This window comes from Argiope bruennichi, chromosome 3, assembly GCF_947563725.1.
Source record: "Argiope bruennichi chromosome 3, qqArgBrue1.1, whole genome shotgun sequence".
In the NCBI taxonomy this organism is placed as follows: domain Eukaryota; kingdom Metazoa; phylum Arthropoda; class Arachnida; order Araneae; family Araneidae; genus Argiope; species Argiope bruennichi.
In genome coordinates this window covers 18,629,566-18,650,443 of record NC_079153.1, presented here as the reverse complement: position 1 = coordinate 18,650,443, position 20,878 = coordinate 18,629,566, and the positions used below count along the sequence as shown (strand labels likewise).

Below are 20,878 nucleotides of genomic sequence, written 5' to 3'. Positions count from 1 at the left end.
TGTCAAAATCTCGAGTTTTATGACGATTACGATACTCTTGATTAACTCTTTACTTCGTATACGAGAAGATAAAAATGCAGTTCGTATTCATGACTTTAAAAATATCAGTAATCAAGACGAACTAACTAGTCGCCATAGGTGAGTAGTGTAACAACAGCCATGTGTTTACGAATTATATAAATTTTAGTTCGCCTGATCTTAATCCTAAAGAGTATTTGATTGCAGGCACATTTAAACTGTTGTATATTTTAAAAGCGTGGGTAATTCAGGTTTTTTTCAGTTTCCACATTTACAATTCAATTAAATTTCGCTTTTAACTTTAACACTTTCTAGGGCCGTGGGAAGTATGCTTCCTACCAAATTTATAAATCTTTGCATGAATTTATGTAGGTTGGCATCAGTTCTGACAAATTTTTTTAGAAAGACAGAAACTTAGATGTTTCCGTTGTTTATCTTACACAAAATAATGTGTCTTGATTTGTTACTTAATTATTAATTAACCAAATTAATTAATGAATCAAATTAAATTTATTTAATAAGCTAAATGAATCCCTTTTCTTATTCTAATTTGAAGCCTAAAAATATTTTAGCATAATATGACTAGAAAAAAATGGTCCTTTAAAGGGTTAAACGAGCCATAGAATATGGTTTATTTACGATTTTACTAAAAAAATCCCTGGTGAGCGAAACTTGGTTTCCCAGGCATTTATATTTAAATAAATTTTAAGCGCGCCTATCTATTGCCTTATCAATATGATGTTTTTCAACACATTATGCAATAATCCCCTCTCTTGCAGCAACACTTTTATTTCACTAGAAGGTTGTTCTGTTTCGTTATTATTTCTTCCTATTCTGACGCTGCCTTTTTCTGTGACATAGAATGCAGATCCCTAAGTTTTTCAACAGTTCTGTTTAAATTCTTCTATCAACTCATCGAAATTTTTGTTAGCTACCTCTATCCTGGCCATCTTGAACAGTGACAAAATCCTATTGATAAAAACTTCAAAGATATTTGCTCAGTTTTCTTGGAGTCGTTTTCGACAATACTATCTGGACTAAACTTCTTCCATGTAAAAATGAGGATTCTCTTCAAACAAGGGCTCAGTATGCACTGATATAACCTAAGTTAGCATGTGACATCACCGTGTCTCCTCATTACTTATTTTGCGAAACATTGCTCTTAAAAATGAGTCACTTTTTAAAATTTTATTTTGTTCGTTATATGGATCACTCGCTAAAAATTTAAAATATTGACTGATTTTTAAATTTTTATAAACTTATACTTTTGTTGTTTTTAATTATCAAATATAATGTTGTGCGAAAATGAAACTCATTTCAGCATAATATTGATTTTTTAGTTTAAAAATGGCAGAAAAAAAAAAGACCCAATCTCTCTCATTTGAAAATAAGTTTAAACTATTCTGAATTAAGGACAGAAAGATGATGTACATCAGAAAAACTTTTTTTTTTCTTTTTTTTTATTAAAGAAAAATGTAGTATGTTCATGTCGATTTCAAATGGAAGAAGTAATTGTCCGCTCAGAAAACGAACATAGAATTTAAAATAAAAAATAAAAAGCAGAGAGGTAATTTCATGTAGCTCGAAAGAAAATAGATAATTGAATAGTTACTGTAATGGGGGGGGGGGGGGGGTTGAAATGTAATTTACTTGTCTGGAGATCATCGAACTTTTGAAAATGGATAATTTTCAGTGCTTATCATTGTTTTAATGAGACATGAAGTGAAGAAAAGATCGTAAGAAGTGAATGACTTAAGTGCTTAAGTAACAAAATTAAAGCTTCAGATTTTTAAATCTGCTTTATTAAACGAACAGGAGTTACAGCAAGAAATGCGATAAGCGTCATAGAATGTTAAGTGTTTTTGGGTTATAATTCCAAGGCATAGCAAAAAGAAAAACGAAAATTATTTTATTTAAAAAAAATGTTGCTACGATGACGAGATAGTTATTAAAGAATATAGTTCCCAGAAATCCTCGATCTTTATTTTTTAAATATTACATGCACCTAAGTTATTTAATTTTGCTTATAACCGAGTTTAAACAAAACATTTTAGATACCATTTATATAAAATAGTTTTACGTATTTTATTGTATTTCATTTAGCTGTGTTCTCAAATGATTAAATAGTTTTAATTCTAAAAAGAATAAAGATAATATTTTAAAGCCCATATTTGAGGGCAAAACTTAAAAAAAATTATTAATATTGTTAACCATCTTGCTTAAATGATATTTTGGTTTGGTTTGGTTATATTAACGTTCCGTTTTGAAGCAACACTATGGCTATTTTGGGACGGACCTCGTCATTTTGAACCGCGGTCAGATGACGAGGATGACATCTGAGCTGGCACCCTCCTCTCCACACCACACCAGTGGAAGGACGTTTGGTCATGACGGATTTTACGTGCAACAGACCCCCTTACACGACGGTTCTTCGGTGGAATCGGGTCACGAACCTGAAACCCTCCGGTTCCGAAGCCGAGACCTTACCACCAGGCCACCGCGGCCCCACTTAAATGATATTGAAACAGCAAGAAAATTTGAAATTTTGTAACTTAAATAAAGTTACTGCACATTTTTTTGTTGAAATTTTTCATTCTTCTTTAAGATTATTCTTTATTTTAAATTAGCCTTTTTTAGATTATCCTTATTTAGATTTTTAGATTAGATTTTATTATTATTTAGATTATGATTAAATTCATCCTTTTTTAGATTATTTTAAAATTTCTGTTAATAAGGATATCGAGAACAGACAAAAAGATACTTTATCGTATATTCTCTAATAAATTTATCATGCTAGAGAACGCCTTACATGGCATTGGCGTACAATAGTTACGAAATATTAACTTTTAGCGTCAATTTAACATTTTTATTGAATACATCGTATCATCCTTGGCGAGTTATTTGGCGATTAAGCCCTGATATGTGGTTAATAGTATCCGAAAATTGTATTTGTGTTTTAGACAGCTTTTTTTTTCAACCTATCGAAACAAAACTTGTCACAAAATTGCACTTGTAATCACAAAATCCCATACCGAATTTGATACATTTAAGCCATTGCGTTTTTGAATTATCGCGTTTACATGTTTGTGAAAGTATAGACCGACAGACAGTCAACTGTCGGTCTATACTGTCTTAGGATTTGGTTCGAAATTTAAAAGATATCTACACTATAGACATTGCGTTTTTCAATTATCGCGTTTACATGTTTCTGAAAGTATAGACCGACAGACAGTCAACTGTCGGTCTATACTGTCTTAGGATTTGGTTCGAAATTTAAAAGATATCTACACTATAGACATTGCGTTTTTCAATTATCGCGTTTACATGTTTCTGAAAGTATATACCGACAGACAGTCAACTGTCGGTCTATACTGTCTTAGGATTTGGCTCGAAATTTAAAAGATATCTACACTATAGACATTGCGTTTTTCAATTATCGCGTTTACATGTTTCTGAAAGTATATACCGACAGACAGTCAACTGTCGGTCTATACTGTCTTAGGATTTGGTTCGAAATTTAAAAGATATCTACACTATAGACATTGCGTTTTTCAATTATCGCGTTTACATGTTTCTGAAAGTATATACCGACAGACAGTCAACTGTCGGTCTATACTGTCTTAGGATTTGGCTCGAAATTTAAAAGATATCTACACTATAGACATTGCGTTTTTCAATTATCGCGTTTACATGTTTCTGAAAGTATATACCGACAGACAGTCAACTGTCGGTCTATACTGTCTTAGGATTTGGTTCGAAATTTAAAAGATATCTACACTATAGACATTGCGTTTTTCAATTATCGCGTTTACATGTTTCTGAAAGTATAGACCGACAGACAGTCAACTGTCGGTCTATACTGTCTTAGGATTTGGTTCGAAATTTAAAAGATATCTACACTATAGACATTGCGTTTTTCAATTATCGCGTTTACATGTTTCTGAAAGTATAGACCGACAGACAGTCAACTGTCGGTCTATACTGTCTTAGCATTTGGTTCGAAATTTAAAAGATATCTACACTATAGACATTGCGTTTTTGAATTATCGCATTTACATGTTTCTGAAAGTAAAGACAGTCAACTGTCGGTCTATACTTTCGGTCTATACAGTCTTTGGATTTGGTTCGAAATTTAAAAGATATCTACACTATAGACATTAAATTTTTGTACCGAATTGTATGTATCTAGCTCACTACATTTTGTAATCATTGTGTTGATTTACATTCGGACAGAAGGACTTCTACTGAACAGATGTTCCTCAAAGGTTTTCAAAAATCTGCAAATTTGGTGTAAAGACCATATACTAATTTTCATTCGGCTAGATCAAGGCGTTTTTGAGTTATCATCGTCCCAGATACATAGAGAGACAAATGTGTTTTTCAAACTGAAAGAGGTCTAAAACGTGGAGATTCGTAAAAATCGGGCGTTCGAATTTTTACTTTCTTTCTCTATAATAGGTGTAGAAAAAAGTAAAAAGAAAGAGAAAGGCAAAGAGAGAATTTAAATTCATATTAGTGTGCAAGTTAATCAAAAGATCTAGAACTAAATCAACGCCAGTTCTTTAAGTCTGAGCAACGTATCTCTCGACATTTTGAATTTTCCTATAAATACATTGGTTTCAAAGCTCCTACCACTCTGAGAATGAGGTTTGAAACAATTCTGGAAGCGTATTTTTAATCTTCAGAAATCTACGCTAAATCTATGCAACGGTGTGATTAAGGCTATATTTCAATTGCATTTTTATTTTTTGGGAAAAGGAAAAGTCCTCAGAGATAGAAATGATACCATATTGCAATTAAAACAAAATTCGCGAACTACAAACTCATATTGAATGGGTGCATTGTCATTATGAAAATACTGTTCTTTGAATATTCTACTCAAATACTTCAGAAATTACGTATGAGAGCAAAATATCTCTTTGTATTACGTATTGATGGTCAGTTTTTAGGGAGGAAATTCGAGATGGTAAGTGTCAAAGTGTCAATAGATTTTCCTCGATTGTTTATCTCAAGATATTCTTAAATATATATTCTACAATTGTTGTATTATTTAAATTATAATTATATCTGCATCCTCCCTATATGTAAATAAAAAAAATGAAAGCGTTTTCATATCGATTTGCTTCTTTTTTTCGCCCGTTTTGAGATTATCCGCAGAACTCTCTTATTGGAGATTCATTCCATCTAATTCTGAAGATAAGTTTATGGAGTTAACAAAAATTTAATTAAATTCCAGCTGCAAAATCCATAGTTATTTTGTTCTCTAGATTGCAATTAAATTATTTTATATTTAAATATCTTTTATTTTAAAAAGGCCAAAGAATATGAATATAACATATACACTTCAAACTATTTCCTGAATTCTGTAACAGCGATTCAAAAATTTGATGAAAGAGGGAGAAATTATTTTTGACAAAACATCCCTTTCACGGAAAGTGCGGTCAACTTAATCTGCCTCTTTTGTCGCCCCTGCGGTTCTTGGTACACATTTACCAAGCAGAAATGTCGCGGAAACACTCGGGAAAACACGGCTCTGCTATTAAGCGTCAAATGACACTGTTACCCCAAATGGTTACCGAGAAACGGATCTCGCAATTAGACGGGTGCAACTCTAGATTTAATTACAGCAATACGGCATTGGAAGTGAATTCAGTCTTTTGATAAAATGCGAAGTCACGCTCCCGAAAAGGATTGTTTGTACAGACGGACAAATTTAGATTTTCTCGGGGAAACCAATCGGATGTTTTCGGAGCACGAAGTCTGACGGCTAGTTTCGAATTTCGAATTCGTATAATATACCTTGTATGTCATTGAAGGTAATGTAAACAAATTGCAAGAGTTGATGGTGATTGAAATATTTGATACTCTCTTCGGAAGTTTAAAATTACTTCCGAATATTCTGATAAGGCTTTGAAATGAAAAGATGCAACTATTTATAGCGGTTTATTAATTTTACTTGTGATCCCACGTTTTAGACCTTGTAGTGTTTCATATATAGATCTTCAAAAGTGTAATATATTTCCCGTAGGTATTGTCTGAAAATATTTGTATAAATTCATTGATTTCGAGCCATATGTTTCTTTATTAACTTATTCTTTCCTTATTATGTTATTTTAGGAAACGATAAACCAAATCCTTTTTATTTTAAAAACGGCGCTTTGTTTGCAAAAATAATCTCGAATTCTTCAATAATTTTGTTGAAAGACTGAAATTTAATTAGATATGTATCCTATCTTTGATAACGTTAACTTTAGACTTCGTTTCTCTAAACTGCAAACTAATTTATTTGATTTTTCAATAAGCGTAGGGAGAACTTCCGTATTAAAGCTCGATGCTAATTTTGTTGCAGTTCAATTAAAGCTCTACGAGAACAATTTCAAGCTGTAGTTTCTTTGTCGAGATATTCCAAAAGTGCTCCTTAGAATTCAAATTAAATGAATGAGATAGCCGCTTTATTTATGAAGTACTTCTTGTAGATATTGTCACAAATGTTTATCAATATAAGGTTAGATTTTCACTCCTCAAGTATAACTCACTTGCTTATTGATTAGTAAACAAGCACTCTAAGAATTTTACTTTCTGGTTCTGTTCTGTAATTTATTATCTGGTTGATTAATTGACTAATCCAGAGAGATAAGAAAACGTAATCCTGCAAGCTGAAGAAAAGCCCCATTTTGTAATTGAAGAAAATGTAGAAATAATCATTTCAATTAATTCGGATACTCTTCTTTTTTTTTTTTTGAGGGTATTTTAAAATTTCCTTTTCCCATAATCTAAAGTTAAACACAATAGATCTAATGAAAGACTAGTAATCTTAAAATAAGCTGGTATCTATTTAAAAACAAAAATAATCATTGGAAAACTAATATTTGAATCTTCAGTATTACACTACTAATGCATTCGCGAATCATTTCCAATTACACAATTTGAGTTATAATTGATTCCTCAAACATTGCAGAAAAATTCTAATGGATCATTCTACCAAAATTAATTGTTGCATCATAAGTAGGTAATGGAAAGTTTAGATGGTTTAATTTTCGATAAAGAACTCCATGCACTTAGGTATCAATGCAAATAATGCTTATTCAAAGTGCCACACTAAATTTTCAATAAAAACATCTGAAATCCATAAAATGATAGAAAGCTCTCTATTGTATACCGACGTCCCATTGGCACAATCATAAAACGAAGTTAAGAAATAATCCTAATTTCTCAAAGAATAGATTCTTAAAAGCAGCTAAGTTTTAGTATCCTCTAGTTGTCAACAACAACAGTATCAACTTTATCGCGTGATAAGAGGTTCACTCATTAAAGCTCTCAGAAAACCCTTTGGGAGATTTTGACCCACCTGGTGATATGACAGAGTCCACTTTGAGAGTGTGGTGCTGGCAGGTCGGCGCAAATGGCCTTAGAGACCCTTCCAGGCACTGAATGATTTCGTCAGTGATCTTCACGTAATCCGGCTTACAGTCATAGTCGACGGAAGAACCATGGGAGATGGTCAAGCCCGGTCTGTAGCCACTCAAGTAGTGGCCTTGGGGGATCACGGGAAGCTCACAGGGCTCTGTAATGAACGAAAAGGAAGCATTAGATTGGGCTTCTTGTTGAGGATAGTTGATTTGGTTTTGGGGTTTACGGATCTAAAACCATTCATTTAATTACATTGAGCCAAATTGGTAGATTTGTTTAGAATAAAATAATTCTTCCTTTCAATGGGGGAGTAACTGGCTAGATTTTTATTTTTCAATTGATGGACTCGTAGATCTAGAATCACTCATTCGATTGTATTGTCCGAAATGGATAAACTTGTTGGAATAAAATATTTTTTTTCTTTATCTTAGCTTTAATTAACTGATTTCTTTTTTTTGTTGACTTTTTTTAGTATAAAATAATTCTTTCTTTCGACTGGTGAGTAATCGGCTAGAATTTTGTTTTTCAATTCTTTAATTTTGTTAATTAATTGAAAAAATAATTCTTCCTTTCGTTCGGTGAGCAAAGAGCTAGAGTTTTTTTAATTGAAAGATTTGGTTCGATTAAAATAACACCGTCTATCGCTTAGTGAGTAACCGGGTAGGTTTCTTTTTTTTATTGATAGATTTGTTTAGAATAAAATAATTCTTCCTTTTGCTTGATGAGTCATTGATCAGATTTCTTTTTCTTTAATTTTCAAAAACGAAAAAAATTGGCAAATTATTACCTTCTCCCCCCCCCCCAAAAAAAAAACAACAACAATAGTTTGAAGATCTGGCGTCGTGAATATCTATCTGAGTAATGAAGATCTGGCATCATTTCAGAATAGAATCATCAAAAATCTTCATTCGGAATTAGTGATTACAAATTATTAAAACGAATTGAAGAATTGCAAATATAAATTTGGCACTGGCAAACTTATTATTGAACTATTAATATTTTTCTTTAGTAGCTATATAGAGAGAAATTTGTCTTCCATAATCTGCAGATCCTTTTATTTTTCTGCATTTGAGGATTCAATTATGTTCACTGAATCTTTACAGTTTTATTCTTTCAGTTCTGGTAAACTTCAGAATCTATAAACATAGTTTAGAAATCTGTTCTGTTGCATCACTATTTGCTTGATAGATAAAATTGAATTGAAACGTATAAATCTTTCAATAGCTTGTATGGATCTTCCAATCCCAGCAGAGAAATACTCTCTTATTTCTTCTTTAAAATTCCACCTTAAGAAGAGTTTTAGAATTTCTTCTATCCGTAACAGAAAGGCAAATTCACTATGTATTAACAAAATTTAAATAATTATGATATATAGAAAGCAGACCCTTCATTTGCAATTTAATGTTAACGTTACATGCACCGAATTTGAAATTAATAACTATTTGAAGAATGGGGAAAAAAATTGGTCATGTAATTGGATAAGAAGCCTTGTAATCATATTCATCTATTTAGAATGCTTTGTTCTCTGATACAGTCCCAAATTTTTCAAATATTTATCAATATCTTACGGAAAGTGTGTAAATGTGAAAGTTCGTTTCTATCACATTTAAGTATTTTTACTTTCACTATATGAGGCATACAAAGAACAAAATATAGTATATGTCAAAAAAATTCGAAATTGAGATTATTACCAATATCCATGTTTTAGACTTCTCCAAATTCAAAAAAACATTTTTTTTTGTATTTATATCTGCTTGTATATTTGCATGTCTGCTGCTCTTTTCATGGGAACATTTAAAAACAATTTAAACTAAATGGCTGAAATTTGTTTTTATAGTATTACATCAAATTTGTTAATTTTTTCAAAGCTTGAAAGAAAGCAAGCAAAAAAAAGTATCTCGGTCCTGTTATCCGAGCACAAGTGAACATACTACAAAATTTAAAGAAAGCCTTGGAGTCTGCTTTATACGTTTGCTGTAGTCAATAATATGAATCGATTTGTCAAGGGAATGAGGCTATTTATGATAGGATATGCTTTTAAACTAAAGGATCCTTTGTTTGAAAGACAACTATATCAAGAGAATAACCATACAAATTGAAACCATTGAAACCATACCAATACTGAAACATTCTAATCCAAAATACAAGACTGTCTGGTACCATGAATTCTTTACTTGCAATTGTAATTGTAATTCTTCTTTTTGTAAAACCAGCCTTACATATCTTTAAAGATAATTAAAAAAAGTTGAATAGATATCACATAAAATAAGACACCTGCAACTAAAATATTGTGAGTTTTTTTCTCACAATAGAAATAAAAATCTGAGTCTCCACTAATCTTCCTCTATTTATTAGCAAAAGTATTCTAACAATAATAGTTTGAAATAAAAGGCCACTTTCGAATTTAAAAGTGGCATTTACCATTAAATTTAATTATTTGCCATTAAATTACTATATATAAAGAAATAAGAATACTTGATTATTTTTAATTCCCCGCGATAAATAGTCAAAAAATGCCAACTGTCAACAACTTGGAGTAGACACATTATCTTGGCATTTTTGGCGTAATCTAAAAATCGCCAAGTAAGCCTGATGACCGCAAAAATAAATAAGCACCGAAATAAGCCATTTATGTTTCTACGAAAAATATTTATCTGGACTTATTCTTACTTCCTCGTATACGTAGTATAGAGAAAATATTGTAATCACCCAAAAATTCGAATTTGAGATTTTGAACGTATTTCCATGTGTTAGACACCCCTGAGTTCGAAAAACATTTTTTTAGAAAATGTCCGTCTGTCTGTAAATCTGTCTGTTTGTGACAAAGATAACATAAGAAACAGTTTGAGCTAATAGATGAAATTTCATATAGATCTATGTACCAACAATGTAGATTTCTATCAATTTTTGAGCAAAATCCACTCAGAGGAAGTTTATCTGTCCGTCTGTTCGAATTAATATGATAACTACAAAAAGAAGAGAGCTGTATGAATGAAATTCGATACATGAATTTAATATCCATATTGTAGAATCCTCTCAAATTTTGAGCCAAATCCTAAAAGGGGTCTGTTAGTCTGTACTTTCAGAAAAAACATACAAATGTGATAACACGCACAGAAAAAGAATGACTTAAATGTATCTAATTTTGTGACTTCAAATGCAGTTCTGTTTTAAATTTATGTTTCAGTCTGTTGAAAAACATGTATAGAATCCAAATTCAATTTTCGGATGCTATTAACTGTATATCAGGGATTAATCAAAAAAACCTCGCCAAGGTTCACACAAGATGCAGTAAAAATTCTGTATTTACGTCAAAGATTGATATTTTGGGACTATGGTACACCAATGCTCTGCCTAACAGCTTGATTGGATTTTTATTGTGCAAAACCCAGCTCTGAACATTTACGCCAAACAAACATCAATGCCTTCCACGAAGTTCTCTGGGATAACATCTTTACAAGAGTATATGCAAGAAAGTTTTGAGGAAACCACTCTCACTGGTTAGTCATGTCACTGATTCTCCGACCCACCCGACGGCACACGGATGAAGAAAACTGAATGACCGAACCGTCGCAACAGCAACACTGGCCGAAATGTGGTTGAGTCCTAAGGGCCCGGCCACGGTACAACCCTTCCCGAAGGAAGTACGTCCCTTCATCGATGGGAGGAGCCAGATCCGCCACAGGTATGTACTGCCATTTAAAGAAATTTTACAACACTGTATAGTTGCAATTTAAAATTTTTATAAAAAAGGGAAATTTAACTTGAAATGTATAAAAAGATAGTAATCTTTGTATTTCTTATTCATAAATAGTCACAAGGCTTAATACGTAGGATTCAGCTCATATTATACTTTTATTTGATTTCCAGTGAGTCTATAGTTCTATCATCGTTTTATAATTTATTTATTGATGTATTTATTCAGATGGTCTTTGATGATATAATACGCTAGTAATTCCAAATTTGGACTCCCAAAATATCTATAAATATCGCCTAGACAATGTTATTAATATGATTTTTAATATCTATTTTTTTCTCTCCCCATTACATGACTTTTTATTTAGAAAATATTTGAAAAGGTTGCAAAATTACCGGTACCAAACTCAGAAAATTAACCATTTGCAAGAGTTTTTATCAGAGTAAATGGATAGAGATGCAGATTTTCACCCATTAGAAAAATTGTGAAAAAAACTGCATACAGAATAAAATATTTGAGTATTTGTTAAATATTGTTTTTACGATCAAATATGCTTGCGAAAGAGATACTGCTTTGCATACAAATTGCAAAAATATTCAAATTATAAATTGCATTTTATTTTACATTTTAATCACTCATTTCTATATTAATCATATTATTCGTCTTCTGAATTTAATAATAATATTTTATGTAATAAATTTTAGAAATCTGATTGCAGACTACTTTATTTACAGGGATTATTTTCAACAAAGCAAACCGTTGAGAAGAGTTTTAATTCTATTTATCTAATGAATCGAAAAGACAAAGGACAATTTTCTCGCATCTTAATACAGAATCAAATCGTTAACAAAGTACGATTTGGACCGTAGCCTTGCGAGATAAACATTTTTATTTAGATACACACAAAACTTTTTCTGAAATTATCTTTAAAAACCTTTGCACAAAGCGCTCATTAATAGTTTACAGGCATTCTAACAACGCCTCGCTGAAAATCCTATTACGCTTTATATTAGTTACTCTCTCTCGCAACTGTAGCGGCATTAACTCGGTAACTGCACTAATACAAAGAACCGGCAGATTACCATCATACGGGTAAATAGATTTCGATGACGTCAGCAGCAGCCCTAATCCTCAAGCCAATCATAAGTTATCCGAGCAACTTCTTTGTAAGTGTGTTGAAGCATCAGCCAACGAGATTGATTGAACAGCTCAGCTCTTACACGCAACAGGACGATGGATAACCTCGTTCCAGGACAAAAGGAAGGCGTGATTATATGGTTCGAGGCACATTCTGTGTGGGTCCGAGACGGTTGTTGGATACGATAGATTGTATGGCGACTAAAATTGAAATGTTTAGGCGAGCGGGTAAACTAATTCTAGACACAAAATGAAAATAGAGACAATAGAATGCTGGTTTAATCCTGCGGATAATACACAGATACTAGAACCACTCACTCGTCCTTTCATTGTCTGGTGATTTTAAATAAGTCTCAATTTGAATCTGACAGTTTAATGTTTAATAATAGATTTCTGAATGTGAAAGGTTATCACTACTTTGTCATATGTACATCGAATATTTGCGCGGAGTTTTCGGATCGTAATGATATCTTTCCGCGTTTGTTTTATTACTTTATGGAACATTTTAGTATTTTGAGAATCCAAAACATATTCGTTTGGTAAAGAGACAGCAAAAAGAATTTCAATTCAAGATTGTACGAGAGATTTTTTAAGTGTAGTTAAAAAAAATCAATTTCAATAAAAATTATTAAAATAATGTTTGCGAGATGAATGTACAATTGAAACAATGGCCAAAAATGTTGAATACAGTTGATATGAAGGTGAAGAGATAATTTTCTCCACCTCCCTTTCTCCTTTTAATATTTTTCTATACGATTATAAATATAATTTAAAAAAGAATTAAAATATCTGGTAACAGAAAGTTGAGACATAAAAATCATAATTATGACAAATTTGTATATAATAATAGATTATAATTTATATTATTACTTTCTCGTATACGTAGTATAGAGAATCGCCAAAAAATTCGAACTCGAGATTTAGACGAATCTCCACGTTTTAGACCTTCTTGAGTTTGAAAATCACATTTTTGGAAAATGTCCGCCTATCTGTTTGCCCGTTGCACCTAACTTAAAAGCGCTTTGAGCTAGGTGGTTGAAATTTGATATATGTTCTGAAATCAAATTTGAAAATTTCAAGCAAATTTTGAGAAAAATCTGTTCAGAAGAAGTCCATCTGTCCGGCCGTTCGAATATAAGTTAACACGATAGTTACAAAACGAAGAGAGCTAGCAACCAAAAATGACACGGGATCCATGGGACACTGAGGTCACTTGTAAGAAAATACTACGCTAATTAGTTTTCATGTAGAACGTTGAAATAGAAATTTGCTGAACGCACGAAAAAGGTGCTCATCTTGCATGGATATGATAAATTGCAAGTACTAAAGACATACGTTCATATGTATATACGTTATATGAATAAACTTATTAAATAGATGCATTGATGATGTTAAACTGAAATTAGTAGTGGAACTTAATATTTCTGTAATTCTTACGGCTTCCTCTTGGAATTTAGTACATAGCGTTCAATTGCTGTTGATGGCGAAAGTTGGAATAACTTATTTTCTGTTTAGATATGCAAATCATATTTGAGTACCTTTTCTGAACCGACACATATCGGCAGTCGATCCTATGGTTACCATGTATATAAAGTCTGGAGATTGAAATGAAAGAAAAGAATTCCCAGACGGTGGTGAGGGTGAAAGATGAGGTAGGGGATGGGATGTAAGAGGTGAGAGGATGTAAAACCGAATAAGTGTTTCGTTTCAAAACGAATTTTTCTCTTTAGTGATACAGAATTGGTAAAAATTTCAATGTATTAATATAATATGAATCAAATTAATTGACGATTTCTTCTGTGTAGTTACACAAATTCTCGTCCTTGATGTTATGGATTTAGAGTCCTGAATACACAATAAGTATTTGTATTATTGTAAAGTTCCGACAGATAGCAATTAGTGATTAGAAAATCTTTAAATTTTTTCGTACAGATTTTAATTTGAGCCAAGAAGTTCACCCATTTGTTTTTAAAATAACAAAACGAGCAATGAGCATCTTACTTGGGACACATTCTGGCAAATTGTCGACTGCCCACTCTCCGTACCAGCACCGAAGTGAATCCGGTCCCATTTGCTGGAAGCCCGGCAGACAAGTCAGCATGATGACTTCACCATGGGAGATGTCTTCTCTTGAATCAACTGCCCTCTGGAAATGGTGGTACACTCCGTTAGGGGTTGTTGGTACAGGACAGGGCACTGGTAAGAACAATGGAATAGATTAGAGAAATTTATATTGTGGACATGTCAATTTGAAATAATAGAAGCATTTTAAAAAGAAACTATTGGGAAGGATTTCGTCTATGCTCGAAATGTTTTTATGGTTGATGCCAAATTTAATGATCATTATCTGAATGTAACACTCGTAACAACGCAAGATTGTTCGCTTCTAAAAGGAAGTTGGCTGTAGTGGAATAAATAAGATATCCAATGTTTTCACCACACCATCTAATAACATCTGGTTTTCGACAACAGATTTAATTTGCAGCAAACCCATCCTGTGGTGGAATTTGATTTGGTTATTCACATTCCCAGGAACAGATTTCGATACCTTGCTCCCAGAATAGATTGCAAGGATGACCCAAGAAGGAATAAACATCTGATATTCCATATTAGATTTGATTTAGGCCAAATCCATTTACATAGTCGTATATTTTGATAAAATCAGACTCCGAATCTGGTGTTCTTCGGTGTCGTTTTGAATGCCTTGCTATCAGGTTATCGTAGATTAAAAGAATGTCCCACGAATCAAAATAAGATTTAAAATTAGAGAATAGAAAAAAAAGGACGATATTAAAATTAATCACCTCGAACTAAGAATAAACTAATAGCGAATTGAAATGTTATACAAAATATAATAATTTATCTTCATAATTATTACCTATTACAATTGCATTACTCGAAACAATTTTTTTTAAAGTTTTGGTAGTGGAAATTGTTTTCAGTTTTCATTACCTGGCCCTTTGAATCCGACATCTCTGTTCTATGACGTGCATTTGTCTTTTATACGCCGAAAATTTTAATATTCAAAGTTAAGAATCTTTTTCATATCTGTAAAATCGGGAGGGGGATCCCAAAATGATACTCTTTATCATTATATTTATTTAGATGTGCTGACTTGAAAACCACTAAATCAGTTATGCTGTCATTAAACTTTCATCATTGATCATAAATTTCATTTTAACCAGCCGCCTTTAGCAACCAGCTTGTTAGCCCAGAGTATTGACTTTTTAGGCTAATAAATTTTAGTTTGGAATGCATATATATTTTTTAAAAATTCACTTCGTTATTTGTAAAGACCAATAAACAAGAATTTAAATAAATAGATCAAACTAAATTATAACGCGTGCAAACTGAAATGTATTTATATTACGAAAAAAAAGTAAAATTGAAAATCATACTTCAATTAATCAATCAATTAATGTAGAAATAATGCTTTTTTTTAAAATCTTAATTTTGAATGCCTTGCTGTCAGGTTATCGTAGATTAAAAGAATGTCTTTTATACGCCTACAATTTTAATATTCAAAGTGAAGAATCTTTTTCATGTCTGTAAAATCGGGAGGGGGATCCCAAAATGCCATTGGCAAAATCACGATGTAAGTGCAGCTGTAAAACAATTTAATAAGGCAGTCTAACCTTCTTATAATTATTTCTTTACATTTTGTTGTTGTCCTTCTACAATTTGTAATAAGAGAGATATTTGTGCCACATATGATAGTATTTTATATAAACAGAGTGAAAGTATGAATGTATGAAGCCATCAAAAGAATACTGACAATTTTTTAAGACGAGTTTGGTTTGGTTTGGTTTGGTTTGGTTATATTAACGTCCCGTTTGAAGCAACACTAGGGCTATTTTGGGACGGACCTCGTAATTTTGAACCGCGGTCAGATGACGAGGACGACACCTGAGCTGGCACCCCCCTCTCCACACCACACCACACCAGCGGGAGGACGTTTGGTCATGACGGATTTAACGTGCAACAGACCCACTTACACGACGGTTCTTCGGTGGAATCCGGTCTCGAAACTGCAACCCTCCGGTTCCAAAGCCGAGACCTTACCACCAGGCCACCGCGGCCCTTTTAAGACGAGATTTCGATTAATCTTCACGTTTCAGATCTCTTGAGGTTCGAAAGCACATTTTTGGAACTGTTCATGCTGTCTCTGAACAAGATAATTCAAAAACGTTTTGAATTAGGGAGTTGAAATTCGGTATATCCACCAATATTTTAGAATTTTATCAAATTCTGAATGAAATCCATTTCCAGGAGATCCATCTGTATATCTAAATATAAGTGAACATGATATCTATAAAAAACTCTCGGGATATCTATAAAAAACAAACGTCTCAAAGATCTGATTGTCTGTTCGCTTGTACATTCCCATGTATATAAACATAACTCAAAAACGCAGTGACTTAAATGTATGAAATTCAATTCACAGTTTAAATATCTAAAGTGCACATTTTTATCTAACTTCGAATTAAAGCTATTAAGACAAGTTGACAGTGTATGCATTTGTATTTCACATGCGGAAGCACAAATGAATTAGATAAATGAAATTTAGAACACAGATTTGGCAACCGAAGCAAGGATGTTGAGCACATTTTGTGGAAACTCCTTCAAAGAATTGACCGTTAGTTTCTTTATACATTCTTAAGCATGTAAATACGATAACCAGAAGACAATAATGAATAGAAGTTAGAATATAATGTCCTTTCTTGTAACCGTTAGTTTCTTTATACATTCTTAAGCGTGTAAATACGATAACCAGAAGACAATAATGAATAGAAGTTAGAATATAATGTCCTTTCTTGTAACCGTTAGTTTCTTTATACATTCTTAAGCGTGTAAATACGATAACCAGAAGACAATAATGAATAGAAGTTAGAATATAATGTCCTTTCTTGTAACCGTTAGTTTCTTTATACATTCTTAAGCGTGTAAATACGATAACCAGAAGACAATAATGAATAGAAGTTAGAATATAATGTCCTTTCTTGTAATCGTTAGTTTCTTTATACATTCTTAAGCGTGTAAATACGATAACCAGAAGACAATAATGAATAGAAGTTAGAATATAATGTCCTTTCTTGTAACCGTTAGTTTCTTTATACATTCTTAAGCGTGTAAATACGATAACCAGAAGACAATAATGAATAGAAGTTAGAATATAATGTCCTTTCTTGTAATCGTTAGTTTCTTTATACATTCTTAAGCGTGTAAATACGATAACCAGAAGACAATAATGAATAGAAGTTAGAATATAATGTCCTTTCTTGTAACCGTTAGTTTCTTTATACATTCTTAAGCGTGTAAATACGATAACCAGAAGACAATAATGAATAGAAGTTAGAATATAATGTCCTTTCTTGTATTGTAGTCAGTTTAAATTTTAATTCTTTTCGGGGAAAAATAAAGCATCTAAAATGCATATTTGGATTTCTTAAATATGCTGCAAAGTAAAATACATTCATATCTGGGAAAATCTAAGCACTGGTGGAGTTGGTGATTTATTTTTTTTACATCCGCAATTTTTGATAGGGAGAGGCAATAATAACTTTTTTAAGGAGTATTAGAAAAAATTTCAGGATGACTCCTCCCGTCGGTTAATAATGCTGATGTCAATAATATTAATTAGTTGGAGAAGTCTTATGAAATGACTTGCTTTTATAAAAGAGAAATCCTATTTTTGAAAGTTGTTTTCAGGAAATTAAGCGATTTAATTGAAAAGAATTTGCAAAGTTTCAAATTTATATTTCAAAGTGTAATTATTATGAAACAAAATTCTCAAACAATTAAAAGATATGCAAGTTTTGAATTTTATTCTAAATCTATTTCAATTCGATGTATCCCTGGTTTGAACTGATTTTAATTTATTACTTTTATCATTAATGTTCTATGACAAAACACCACCAAGTCGGCAGTTGATAATAAAAACCAGCGAAAAACTTTCTCCCAAAAACTTTCTCGCATACTCTCTAATAAAGTTTCATGCCAGAGAAAGCTTTTTAGGACATTGTAGTACAATAGTTATAAAACATTAACTTTTGGAGTGAATTTAGCATTTTTAATGCATCTATCATGCGTGGAGAGTTTTTTGGCGATTAAACCCTGGCATGCCGTTAATAGTATCTGAAAATTGAATTTGTGTTTTAGACATGTTTTTCTCAACCGATTGAAACAAAAATTTTGAGACAGAACTATAATTGTAATCGTAAAATTCCATATCAAATTTGATATATGTAAATCATTGTGGTTTTGAATAAACGTGCTTACATGTTTCTGAAATTACAGAACAACAGACAATAAAATCGTTGTTTGATTTGACTCAAAATTTGCCTAAGACCGAAAGTACCGAATCTTATCTATCTAGCTTTCTTTGTTTTGTAGTTATCATGTTCACTTAGATTCGAACAACAGAACAGACACACTTTCTCTGAGCAGATGTTGATAAAAATTCGATAGGAATCCACAAATTTGGAGTAAAAATTATATAACAAATTCATCCATCTATCTTAAAGCGTTTTTGCGTTATCTTTGGCACAGACAGACAGACGAACACTTTCCAAAAATTTAATTTTTGAACTCGGAGAGGTCTGAATCCGGAGCATTCGCCAAAATCTCGAGTTCGAATTTTTTGGCAATTCCTATACTTTTTCTATACTTACCAAATTAGTAAGAATATTAAGTCAATATAAGCAAAAAGAATAAAAATAGAATCAAAAAAGAATTATGAATCCGGCCTGAAGACTTTCTCAAGGGGCACCCTCAAGCAGGGATTCAAACAAGGATTTTTTTTTCTGTGAGGGGTCTGACTTTCGTCCAATAATATTGACCCCTAGTAATCCAAAAATCCCCTGAAATTGAGACCTTAGAGATAAACCAGCTTTCAAGGGAAAATCGAAAGTGTTATCGAAAATTACGATAACATTATATAAGAACACTCACAACCAAAAATTATTAAAACAAAACGGAAAGTACATACCAGTAGCAGGTAAAACTTCTACAAAAAAGGCATCATGCCAAGGTTTATTGATGCTTTCTCTATTCTACATATACGAGAAAGTAAAAATTGCAAAACAATTATTGATCTTTCTAATTATTGCAATCTGCATTAATATCGTAAATCATACATTTTTCTAAATTCTGAAAATTAATGAACAAAAGCTGAATAATCTTCTTCGAAATATCCCATTTGTTAAAAGATAAATCAATTCATGTTTTCTCAGATCTAAAATAGAATAAATACCAGCTTTCTTTGTAACTATATATGATTTATACTGATTAGAGCACTAAAACTTATGTATTTCAGAAAGATTTATTAAAACAGGAAAGAAGATTAGGCTGCGTCGTACGTTAGTTTATGATGGATCCGGATCTAAGTGGATCTTGATTTTATAAAAATGGGAGCTAAAGTAGGGAAGCAGCATTCATAAAAGTAATTTATGGCGGTCCTTCCCTGTTTCCTACTTCTTGAATTTAATAGCACTATAAATTTTGCAAATGGCCGCTCCAGCCAACGATGCAAAATGTTGGTGTCCGCATTTTTAGCTCTGGTTACCGAAATGATGCACGTTGCGAGTTAGTATTCCGCGGTTCAGTAATTTTGTATTTCAGTAAGCAATGCGCGAAAACAATCTTTGTTTTATTAAAAAAAGTTAGTCAGTCTCATTGTTGCTTTTTTCCCAGCAGAAATTCTACAATAAAGAGCATTAATTTCATTCGCAGAAATAATACTTGTGTAAAAAAAACTTCTCTGACAGTGGCTGGTTTAGCAATATTGCGGATAAAAAAAAGTGCATTTAATAAGGTTTATCTTTTGACAACGGATTAATTTAATTTAACATCGCAACAAATTTTTAAATTAAACTAAACAAAACATTAACAAGTTAACTATTTAAACCTCTTTGGAAAATGCATATCTAAATTGTCCCATAAAAATTTAGCTATATTTATTACTTATTATTCCTGACGAATAGATTAGAATAATTAGATTTAGAATAATAGAATTTCAATGTCTGTTTTCACTATCCGTTAAATAATATATGCAGAAAGTTCTTTCGATATATCTGTAACATTATTTTTGGTTCAAGCATAATGCAGGTTTGAAGACATAGACGAGACGTTGCATTTTTAATTTCGTTTTTTTCTCTCTTTAATATCCATCTCGGGAAAGCAATTTATTTACAAGCCACGCGCCGATGGAATAATATGTCAACCTTTGACAAGGGCAACGGAAGTATCACTTTCATTTGATACGTAGTACTGATGACGCATTAGTTTTGCAGATGAATAAATTAAATCGAATGTGAAATTGGATCACGAAATAAGAAAATATTTTTAGAAAGTAGTTATTATGGGCTAAATTAAGATAAAATCTTGGAAATTAATTAAATTCAAATTAGAATTAAAATATCATTACACACACACACACACACATATATATATATATATATATATATATATATATATATATATATAAACAAAAAAAAGCATGTAAAAAAACATATTGCTTATATAGAAAGTCCCTAAGTTTCAAGCGCATTTTAAAATTAAAGTAATTTTCAGAATATATGTCACTGAAGGAATTCGTAAAAAGCATCAGAACATTTT

General features: G+C 31.8%; 1 protein-coding gene across 3 annotated transcripts in view; it reads right to left on the bottom strand.

Moving 5' to 3' along the window:
* LOC129963679 (sushi, von Willebrand factor type A, EGF and pentraxin domain-containing protein 1-like) overlaps positions 1–20,878 on the bottom strand; it is a 641,663-nt gene that overhangs the window by 49,329 nt on the left and 571,456 nt on the right. For 2 of the 3 annotated variants that reach the window (XM_056078177.1, XM_056078178.1), the window contains 2 exons: positions 14,264–14,458; positions 7,367–7,582 (listed from right to left, as the gene is read on the bottom strand). In XM_056078177.1, coding sequence (XP_055934152.1) covers positions 7,367–7,582; positions 14,264–14,458 — 411 coding nt within the window. The remainder of the gene's footprint in view (positions 1–7,366; positions 7,583–14,263; positions 14,459–20,878) is intronic. The other variant, XM_056078179.1, reaches the window with a different exon arrangement.